The following is a 12,505-nucleotide window of genomic DNA, read 5'->3' on the forward strand; positions in this document are numbered from 1 at the left end:
TAAGAAGAGACTTCATTTAAAGAAAAAATTGTCATAAAAGCGGAAACTGTCGTCCCTGATTAGTCTGTGCGGATTGCACATGCTAATCTGGCACGACACTTTACGAACATGCATTATGCCCAGTTTTCTCAGAACACGACTCGTATTGTCAGGAGCTACGCTTGCGGCATATGTCATACGCGAGTCATATGATAATAGTTCTACGCTTGCAAGAAATTAAACGAGTATCAATTCAACAAAATGTTCATGCAGGTAATTTATGCTCGTGTACATAAGTGTAAACAACTCTATGAAATAATTACAATGTAAACGGTTTAAAATCGACAAATATTCATCTCTAAGGTCACACTGCCTCTTTTCATCCTCACCAGCAATCCCCCTCCCCCACCCCGGCATTTTTAATACTGGCTAAAACCCGGCGCTGTGGATGTATTTTTAGCCTGGTGGTCGACGGACTCACCTCTTCGGTTTCCAGACGACTGTAACAGCGAAGCCTTGCGGACCTTTGCGACCAACTGCGGGCTCTCGGAGCACTCCATGGTACGCAGTTAATATCTACGATGGACACATTTGTTTTGTTGTTGTTGAATGACCGATTTGACAACTTGTTTGTTTATTGTTGCTTATCGATTTGTACGGGGCAAGTAGGAAATCTGAAGTCTAGATAGTAAACGCTTTACGGTTTGGTTGAGTATACGCTTAAAATATAGACAAATGAGATATTAAATGTTACATTTTAGACGCTGTATTCTATGAAAATGAAAAGTAACACAAAAAGGTCCAACAAAAATACAATCAAACAATTACAACAATCCATCTATTCAACATTGTACTCATTGATCGTGGTCAATATTTCATTTGGTTGTATTCTTGCGCGTTTTGCATTCGTTTAGTGAGACCGTTACAGAGCACTCACTCAGGTACTCTTCAACAGATTAAACTCACTTCAATATCGGTACCTAAATAGTGTCAAACATAAAGGTCAGTGCCACGTTAATATTGGCGAACTATACTTTATCATACATATTCACACTGTCACAGAAGGTGTTAATAGTCATAATGCTGGATGACTTGTATTTGCATTTGTTTGCATGAAACACACGTAAAATATAGCAGTCACGGTATGTATGTCAGTGCATCTTACACGATGACTGCTAAACGTAATACAATTCCGTTAAACAAACGTATGATATAACACTCTGGGTAGGTGTTCATGTGCAAAATACGCAGTGACCGCTAACTGCATTATGATACTCTACACAAACGCAAAATATAATCGTCTTTATGTACGGGGGCTATGACGTTTATCTTTGGAGCAGGATAACGAATGTAGGCGCGGTTTGACACTGGCGGCTACCTTCCGAAACAGCTAGATATATATCGAGACGCGTTCTGGGAAAACGGGAATTAATGTATGTGTGTGAGGCGTCCTTCAATATTATCATGTGCAGTACGCACACATGCTAATCAGATACGATACATATAGCGTTAATGGTATTTTTCGTGGTAAAAAAGTATCTTCATATTACAAATCCAGTTTAGGCGGAAAGTGGCTGATAAGTCTATGTGGTTTGCACACTCTAAGCTGGAACGACGCTTTCAACACATGAATTATGCCCAGTTAACTCTAAGCTGGAACGACGCTTTCAACACATGAATTATGCCCAGTTTTCGCAGAGCGCGGCTCACATCATTACCGCTCTGATGTGCGCCCAATATTAAGAATACCAATAAGGATTAGATATGTTCGTCAGAAAACGTTTCTCATGCACTTGATTAACCTTTATCGCGAATATTAACATCACATAATCAAGCGCTGTACTTAAATAATCGCGTGTTGAGAAAACTGGATATAATGCTTGTGCTTAAAGTGTAGTCCCGGATTAGCCTGTGCAGTCCACACAGGCTAATCAGAGACGACACTTTCCGCTTGTATCACATTTTTCGTTTAAAATGAAGTCTCTTCTTAGCAAAAATCCAATGTAGGCGGAAAGTGTCGTCCCTGATTAGCCTGTGACGGCACTTTACGCACATGCATTATGCCCAGTTTTATCAAATTAATAAACAATAATTTTTATTTTTTGAAATAGTACAAAACAATGAATTCAACATCTTGTTAATCAGCGTAGATAACGTATTTCCATTTCCGCAAGATTAGCTCAAATTGTGTTATATTCCTTTTCATGAGTATATATGGAACGGTATTTCGGTAAAAATCATTCGTGGTGAATATTTACATTATGACTGATGTTAATTCTAATATGCTTCATGACAATTCCAAACATGCCGGTTGTCTATTCGTTTATACTTGATGATTGTTGCAACATTACATCATTGATGGTGAATATATACATTATTCCTGATGTTTATTCTAATATGCTTCATGAAAATTCGAACCTGCTTGTTGTCTTTTCGGTTATACTTGATGATTGTTGCAACATGCTTGGTGACAATCCAATGTGTGTGTGTTCATTATTCCTGTAACCAGTCATAATCGGTTATGCCACTAAGCGTCATTAACAACGGCAGTTAGCAACAGACAGAAAACATAATGTTACTAAGCAGAATGCAAGTGACAAAATTATGACAGCAGTTGGCGCACGTTTATTTTCCGTATGTTGAATAAATGAAAAAAGAGAAAACATACGATCCATTTTGACTACTTTACTGAAAAAGCTGAGTAAGTTCCCTTTGTTTAATAATCTCCATTAAGATTCATTATTTAAGCGTAACTTGCCCTCATCAATGTCGATATTATTAACTAGTTATATAATTTTACGCCGAAATACGTTGAATAAACTGAATATTCAGATTTTTGAAAATAATGTCTATTTTTGCGTTAAAATCGCTTTGTATTCTGATTGATTTTGTCGATGGTATAAGATTTTGCTGCACACAATTGGTAGCAGTTTGAAGGAAAACCACCCTTTTAAGCAAATATGTAAACTTTTTCAATGTCGCACTCTTCGTTTAGTCAAATTTGAGTTTAATGCTAGGGGTCCCACATTTTTCAAACTGAAGCCTCTAAATGAACCTTAAACTAAATGCGTTTATAATTGCCATTAAGACCAGTAGGACTGCACAAAAAAAATTTACTGCCGTGAATGTTTTTGATATTTGTAAGTTGCAGTTGGTACTCAAGAAAATATACATGTATTTTATTCAGGACATAACGGAGCCGATGTGTTGGTGGAGCTGGTTTTGACATCCGACGCATATATTTATGAATGAAACGCTTCATGAACGTTGACGTCGCTCTTGGTTACTAGAAAAATTCCCACGCACGGATTTCAACCGTCATTGTTTACAATCAATTAAGTGCACAAGTACTCGAATGGGGTATAGCGTTTTTTTCAAAGGTATATGTACAGCGCGGGTGCCGGGAAAACAGGGCTTAATGTATTTTTTTGTTCAGCTCTATAATGTTTATATCAAAGCTGCATGAAAAATGTCGATGAACATTAATCCGGTGTTTATTTTTGAAAATATTGATGCGTTTATTAATATGGATCTAAAACGGAGTATTAATGCGCATATAAAAAACACCGGGCGTATTGCATATTAGTTCGGAGACATGAAACTATTCGAAACTATTCGAAAGAAAGAAATAAGAGGTTCAATTCTATATGTCAAGTCTCGCTGCGCACGATTACGCTCTTACTTCTCGTATATATTTGACTCTGAATCTCGGCAAATACCTAGTTAATTAGTTTCCTTAATCTAAATTAAGTCATGCATCTATATGTACTGTAAGCAGCATAGCATGACTTCCAAATGACCGACTGCTCTTTCATATGTGAATGAGATTGACACGAAATACCTACCCATCTATATTAAAGTTTATATGTGCATTTCAATATTATAGTTTTATAGCCTTTTATGTGGTGCAATATAAGTGTACTCTAGTAAATTTGAAATTATGTAATGGCATTCCTCTCAACATACATACAGAGTTCCAGATAACTTTTTCAACAAAATCTTGGTTAACACTCTAGTAAAAAAACCAGCCTTACAGTGTATTATTAATTCGTTTTTACCGGTAAGTATAATTTTTGACACATCAGCATTTAGGTTTATAGTCTAAGAAGAGCTCATGACAATATCCGGGTTACAGCAGACTATTTGCGAAAAAAGGACCAGATAATGGAAAACGTTTGGCTTTTACTGTTTTAAAGATGGTCTGTAATTCATAATAACGTCAAAGTGCTGTTGATTTCATAATTTTAATGTAGGCCTAGACGAGTGAGAACTCATTGATCAAATTTTTACAATATATGCATTGATACTGAGTTTTACGCATGATCGCAAATTTTGAATTCTTATTTTATTTTTTCAATGTGTTACCGTACGCACATAATGTAAGTTTGTTACTAAACCTTTTTTTCATTTTGTACGACTTTAAGCGTCTGATCTGGAGCTCTGCATACATGTATTAGTAGCATACTAGTATATTAAAATATATCCATAGAGTTTCTTTTGTTATTGATGGTAAATTACTGTACAAAAATTATGGTTAGTCATTAACAAAAACAAGAAATATCTTTATAAAGATATTCGGCGTGTAGTTTCTTTACCACTTATCGTAAAAAAAAGTTATGTTACAGTAAAACATTTGTGTATTATAACATAACGTTTCAGCATATATATATTCAAAACTTGACATGCTCTTTAATTACATCCTGATCTTTAATGACACATGCATATCATACCAAACTTTGTATTTCGTTGTTTCCTTTCCTAAGTTAATGATGTTAAGTGTACGGACGTGATTTTACATTGCCATATGCATGAACATTTAATTTTTCCGTTTTGATTGTTTTTTTCTCTAATTCAATAAGCTTAGGCATGTTTGTTCGTTAAGTACGTCCATAATTTCACGATGATTCTCGAAAGTAGGCATAAGCACATAGCCGGACCCGTGTATTTAACGTATGTCGAAACCTTCGTTTTCAAATAAGAACCTAGGCTATCGCCGTTTGATGCACATTTTATTATTACTTGGGTTCTGGTGAAAACTTAAGATATCGAATAAACACTTGGGTTCTGGAAGCCATATGCAATCTTCAAGCGAGAACCTAATCTTGGGATTTTACGTCGAACCGCTTGCCATAGCTTAGCGCTGTTAATAATTGTAAATTATCTAAGGCCTCCGAAATATTTGTGACTAAAAAAATATTTTATACCTCAATAACGTTGCTAGTATTTTTTCTGTGAGGATTTTAATCTTCCCTTGAAGTGTACAACAATGGTGATACATATTTCGCATTGTAAACGGGGCATATCGACGGCTTGGACGGTATTTTAATGTCTAAATAAATTTATCTATTTCAATAAAATTATTTATTGATTTCTCAAAACACATGCCTTTTTGTTTAAATATTCTGTTAATAGGTGCATTTTAATACTTATAACAAGCGCTGTCTCCATAGGAAGACATATGCCCACGATAAACGCTTTGATAGAAATTATGAGCATTTTTCGAAACCTAAACGCAGTTTTCAAAACCTAAACGCGGACACTAAATTCAATGGGTCAAAATGTGTGTGCGTATGGAAAGGCATTGTCCGTACACACATGCATACCAACTATGAATGTTACATCTTAAGCCAATTAAAAGTTAAAATGATTTTTTTTCGAAACCTAAACGCTAAGTGTGACGGACGGACAGACGGACAGTGCGATCACTATATGCCGCCCTTTGGGGGCATAAAAGGTTGTTCCCGGAAAATTGTTCGCAGGCACAAGCAAATCGTCGTACACGTAAAGGTAAAATATTTATGAATGAAATGAAACATGAGCGTCAAGGTGCACGTTTTATAGTTTATTATAGTCTCATCCAATATTTACAATTTTCACAATGCATATATAAAACATAAAGCTATAGATACAACATTGGCCATTCATAAAAGGAATTATAAGAGACTTATTCAACGCTTATCAATGTACGTTACATGACTATCATGACTATACATGGTAAAAACTACATAACCACCACCGACCCTATCAAGAATGCCATACACTTCCAATATAGTGTCCGTCATTACAAAATGCATTATTGCGCAAACAATTACACATCTTAAAAGATACTCCAATCACCATGGTCATTCCTTGATTAAGATGAATCGTGGTGATAATATAAATCTCCAATGTAATATAAACTTAAAATCAGTTTTCATAATGTATTAAGTAAAATTTTTAGCCATACGTAAGCTTGAAGGGAAGTAACTCGAACCATATTGCCAACCATTTTTAAGCACTAAAGAGTTACCTTTCTTCAACTTCATTCAACTGTTTTAGCAAGCAAGTTTATTGCATTGTTATAATCCCAGTCTATATACAATGTATTGTACAAATGTCTTTCAACATTCATAAAATAGATACATTGCATTCTATATGACCGTTCAACAAAAGACTTATAAGGGACCTTAATGTACATACATGTTATTCATTATTTACACTGATAAAAACATCAGTAAATTGATACAGTCTCACCTATGTACTTTTAAAATGTATTAAAACTAATACATGACTATTTTTATGCAATAATAGAAAAGTATATAACATGTTTAGATATAATAGTTTTAAAAACAGATTATAACCTGCACTATACTATACACGTCTTATTCACGGAATAAAATTTGTGTAAGAAATGTTGAGAATGCTGCTACTCTAAATAATATCTAGAATTTAGAAAATCTAAATTTAATTAATACATTACAGCTTTGCATGCGGACTCGCAATTGAAGGTTACATATTTAAATGTGAAATAGTGGTTGGAATAGCATTCATACTCCAACTGAACATTCAGCATATGATCTTAATATGCATACTCACTAACAATACTGGTCTTTTAATGGTACTTTGGTGTAGAAAATATTGACGGTTGCGATCTATGTGGGGTCTGAGTTTTAATACATATATATATATATGATCAAAATGTGTGATTTTGACCTTTGTGTGTGACTTTGACCATGACCCTAGCAACCGCGATCTTATATTTGAAACTCAGCTAGATAATGGAGAACAATTGTGACAGTTATAACTGAATTCCTTGATGCATAGTAAAGGAATTACCAAATAATGAATAATTTATCAAATTTGTGACCTTTGACCTCAATGTGTGACCTTGACCTTAGCCCCTAGGATTATGGGTGTTGAATGTGAAACAACCCCAGATGATTGGAATAACTATAGAGAGTTGCATGGCTCTGGCTCATGTGTTAAAGAAGATAAAGCTCTTAGCTTCTATCAAAAAGCATTTTTTTTTTCAAGATACAAAGGGCCATGACCTTAGCCCCTAGAATTATGGATGTTGAATGTGAATCACCCCTAGATGATTGAGAACAACTATGGAAAGTTTCATGGCTCTGGCTCATGTGTTAGTGAAGATAAAGCTCTAAGCTTATATTAAAAAGCATTTTTTTCAAGATACAAAGGACCATAACTCTGTTATAAACAGATGGTGTACATCATCCTCTTATCCATATAAAATACTCATACCAAGTTTCAATGAAATCCGCTAAAGCACTTACAAGATATGGCTCTGGACAAAAAAGTGCCGGACGGACGGAAGTACGGAAAGACAGCGCAAAAACAATATCCCTCCGCCTATTACTGGGGATAACAAATGCCTACAAAATGTTAACGACTTAAGTAAGGCTAACGGGTATATACTTTAAATACAATATTTAAATGGTTCACTTTTTTTGCAAATAGGACTAGATGGTGAATTATAAAAAAACATTTATTAGAAACAAGATGGTAACATTTCAAACAATGTACAAAGCAAAAAATACAATGTCATGTTATGGTACAATTCTGCATTAACATGTTATACAATTTAACAACCGACGTTTAAATATGTGTTCAATTTAGGAACTAATCAGAACACAGAGCCCACTACTTACAACTAATAAAGAAAAGAAATGAAATTAAGCATTCTACTGAAACTAAATTAAGAGTGAAGGTAGGTAACAACAAGTTTTCATTTCAGAAACTACAGAAGTGAACTGCCAATAACGATTATGCAATGATTTAGTGACAATTGTTTTGCTCTATGGGACATATATATCTGAACTAGTTATATGCAGGTGAAGTGTACCTGAACAGTTTTAAAAGATAACAGTGAAAATAAGGGACATTCACCTATATACAACACAGGATTAATTTGTACCTGTATTTAAATTAGTATTAACCTGCATTTTAAACATACTGTTCTTTGAGTAGTACATCATAATGTAGCCTAGATATTAGTATACATGTTTAAATTTCATAGATAAACAACACAAAAACTAGGCCACCGTGCCACTTTAAGGATTAACAGATGCAAGATACAACCTTTTATTCATTATATGTATATAGTACTAATAAAAGTTAACAATATCTATGTTCATGTTTAGCTATGGACGGACCACAAACTGATTATTACAAAATATCTAATATAAAGCTTTTTTCCCTGTGTACATGCTATTATTAAGGAAAACCTTGCACATTGCCATTAAATAACTTTCTTTAAACCAGACCTGAAAATTAAAATATTAACACACTGACCAACTAAGCATTTTTTGAAAATAGGTTGAAATTTGCAAGCTACAAAGGGATTCCACAGATCCCCTAATTCCTATGAGTGCTCTACTGCAGCTAATCAGGCAGTAAACGGTTTCTCATACATAAGCTTTCCAACCAGTTCATAAAACTTGCTGCACAAACATAATGAATTTTTAAACATCTGATATCTCAAGACCCGTCAGGGTTCTAAAAAGACAAAATTAAGACACACAATAATTTTTTTATTGTATATAGTTGGATCAGATAATGCTTTTGTAGAGAGATGGAGTTGCCATTTCAGGTTCTAGGAGCACATCGTTTCAAGTTTTTAAGTGTTTAACTCTCTTGTTTTATACTGTTAGGCAAAGTCAAGAAATCATAATGCTCACAGGAAACTTGAATACATTCATGTCTTTCCTTCCAAAAGAATATCATTGATTTCACAACCATTGATGAACTCTGAAAATATTATTTGACAATTGTTAAGGACTCTCTATTATACCATTACAAATGTTTAAATGTATAAAAACAAATTTAGTTGAACATGATTGTTTACAACTGTTTACAATTGTTTGTTGAAATGTTTTATGACAATTTACAACATTTTACACTATTTTGAGTGTCAGTATACAGTCCACAAGAACAATGTATACAAGAGAGTTGTTTAAAATGTGGCAATCTTATTGAGATAAAATGACTGAATGGATAAATACAAAAAAAGATAATATAACCTAAACTAATAAGATATTTTAGAGTAAGCGCAATAAACTCAATGTTGGAAAGTAGAAATTGTTAATTTTTTTGCAAATAGCCATTTGGAAATATGCTTCCCCAGGTTATAGTTAACAAGCATACTCAATTTGAACACCATGTCTTATATATCTAAAAAAATACAGACATAAACTGCCTAATAGAAATTGGAATGTCCTGATTAAAGCTATACTGTTTTACTATTAATTAAAGCTAATGTTTATGTTAATGTTTATTTAAAGTTAATTAAATACAGTGTCTTTATGTTGCCAAAAATTAGCTCATAATATCATTATAATTATTGTCTTAAACCTAGTAATATCAATTTATTACATACTATTTTATTTTTACTGTGTTTTAATATTGTAGCCGGTATTGTTTAATTGCTTCAGTTTCGTACGGCATTTTTATTTATATCACACAATTTAAGATTATTAATCCTTTAATAAATGCTGCATAAAAGTATCAATCACTCTTATACTTTATCAATTGAATGTACATAAATATTTTTGGTACAACGCCATTGAGTATAAGTATATAAATAGGTGTTTCATCAAATTAGCAAGTTTCAAGTTTCAATGCTAAAACATAGTCCCACACGGATTTAAAGCAGGGCTTTGGGATAACAAATAAAACTCGAAACAGGCAGCAACTGGGTAATCCACAACAGGAACAACTAAGCCGAGAATTTTTTTTTTTCAAAAGCCGACGGACCCTTTTTGTGTGCGGAGCAGACCCTAAGCATTTTATTGCCGTTTGAAATAAAAAGTACTTGTTTTTTATTTCTTTTTTACATTTTATCATATCTCAAAAACATAATTTGGCCAACTTCTTAGTATATGGAAAGGATGTATTATAGGCAATTGGGAGATTTTTGTCTCTGGATATCTTTGTTTCAGTAGGAATAGCTTGTGTATAAAATAAAAATCATTTAAAAAAGGAAATGCCAACCTACCTACTCTTAATCTTATTGAACTATTTGTTTTGCAATATTTGTGGAAACAAACAAATTGTGTACGCACTAGTAAAATTAACATTATTGTGCAGTTTTTAACCACTATTGTCACAATTAATTTAGTCCAAATATTATCAAGATAATGAGTACCATTTACAATAATTAGCTATGAAAACAAACACTTAGTTACTACACATGTAATTCTAAAAGGTAAATTGTATACGCACTAGTACAATTAACATTACAATGCAGTTTTTAACCACCATTGTCACAATTAGAAAATAATTCATGTAGTCCAAATATTTTCAAGATGATGATTACCATATATGATAAAGTGCTATGAACACAAACACTTAGTGACTATACATGTAATCCTTAAAGGTAAATTGTCAACAAGAGACTCTTTAAGTTTGTAAGGAACATAAAAAATTGCATTTTCGTATCCTGCATCATTTTTTGCAAAATTTAAAACAATCTGACATAATTTTTACTCCGACTAAACAAACGCATCTAAATTGTCAAAATCTACAGTAACAGGAAACAGTGTTGATGCAATGTATTTTACAGTTGAATAGTGTTGTTGAAGATTGAGCCTTGCCATACCCCGTTATAAATAAAGGCATAATTTGAATACATGATAATTCAGGGCTCTCAATCTATCAAATCTGCGGCCGAATTTCGGCCGCAGTCCCCCACCTGAAAAGTAATTTTTCCCCTTTTGGGGGGAAAAATTCCCCCTGATTAAAAAAAATAATATATTTTAAAGATGTGTCTCATGATTATTATATCTCAATTCTATTTCAATTTAATCTTGTTAAACATACTTAATTATGAAAAAAGAAATGAATATAGTGCAAACATGTACACATGTTATAATTAGAGAGAGATAAAAAAAAATCCCTCAAAAAGGGAAACGCCGCGAAAATTCCCCCTTATGAGGGTAGCGACCCGCTTCCCCTAAAATGGCTTGAGGGCCCTGGATATAAAAACTGGTAGTGGTATCAAATGTTCTTGTCGCCGTGACGTAGTGGATATGGTGTCCATTATGAGGTCAAGGGTTGGAACCCCTCTGTGGGAGCGTTCTTTAGATCTCCCCAATTGAAACCCAGGAAACATACTCGAGAGTGTTTCAAATAATCCTTACTTTTAGGCTTTCTATGCAATCGAGCTTAAATAAATAGGTTTAAAAAAAAATCTTGTCAGGCTGACTGACGGTCTTTCATCTGCACATTTCTTTTAATTTTCAATTTAAACCGTACAGTTGTTTGCTTGAATTTGTTTTCTGCAATTTGGACCCAATGAATTTACATGTACATGATACCCCACTAATGTCAACATGATTTAAGTTAATTTTGACAATGGTACATATATGTTAAATCACCTGGTTGTCACTATTGTTTCCAAAATGAATTGTATCGCGGCCATCAATTATTATCATAACCATAACAAAGGGTAAACGCAGATCTAGTACTTAATCTAGAATATAATTTAACCAGTATAAACAAGTTTATTTACAATAAAGACTTTATTTGTCGATATCGTGATACATAATAAACAATATCATACCGTAAGTTCGACACACTTTCTTATAAACTTTATGTAGGAATGTTAATCGATAAATGATTATGTAAGTGTACCTTAATTGTCGTCATCCTTGTGTCCGAAGATTAAAATTACCAAACTCATGATCTGAAATGTTTTTTACAGTATCCATGGAGGCAGACATCTTGAAAACTCGCAGTAGATATTCGCCGATTTGCCGTTTTGCAAGACGTTGTTTCATTGGTTAGTTCGATTTTACTCTTATCAAACTGTTTGGGTCAAACAAAGTATCACAACAGTTACAAATATATCACCGCAGTGAAACATTTATTACCGCAGTGACAAAAATGTCACCGCGGTAACAATTTTGTCACCGCTGTGATATCTATTTTTAGCTGTTGGCGTATCTGTACTTTTGACCCAAAGGGTACGTCATACATGAAAAGAGCGTGTATTGATTTTACCATTGAACAGTGTCGATAACGTGAAATCACGACTTTGTATTTATTTGCACTCAAGCGCCACATATTAAATATTTGGAAAACACTTTTTATTTACATTCTAACATTTAAGATGACATCGGTAACTCTGATTATCCGATTCGTAGAAATTGTTAAATATGACGTATTTATATTCTTAAACTTTCATGTTTTATCTTTAGGTATATAATATTTAGTAAAGAAAAGTTGATAATACTTATCTCTTGACAGA

The 12,505-nt window shown here is 33.4% G+C and overlaps 2 protein-coding genes across 3 annotated transcripts in view; both read left to right on the forward strand.

Moving 5' to 3' along the window:
• The window catches only part of LOC127867040 (uncharacterized), an 83,743-nt gene that overhangs the window by 15,654 nt on the left and 55,584 nt on the right, over positions 1 to 12,505 (forward strand). The gene's annotated exons all lie outside the window — the stretch shown is intronic.
• The window catches only part of LOC127867055 (uncharacterized), a 113,854-nt gene that overhangs the window by 634 nt on the left and 100,715 nt on the right, over positions 1 to 12,505 (forward strand). For both annotated transcript variants that reach the window (XM_052408003.1, XM_052408002.1), the window contains exon 2: positions 440 to 540. In XM_052408003.1, coding sequence (XP_052263963.1) covers positions 440 to 540 — 101 coding nt within the window. The remainder of the gene's footprint in view (positions 1 to 439; positions 541 to 12,505) is intronic.

The sequence above is a fragment of the Dreissena polymorpha genome, chromosome 2, assembly GCF_020536995.1.
Source record: "Dreissena polymorpha isolate Duluth1 chromosome 2, UMN_Dpol_1.0, whole genome shotgun sequence".
Lineage (NCBI taxonomy): Eukaryota > Metazoa > Mollusca > Bivalvia > Myida > Dreissenidae > Dreissena > Dreissena polymorpha.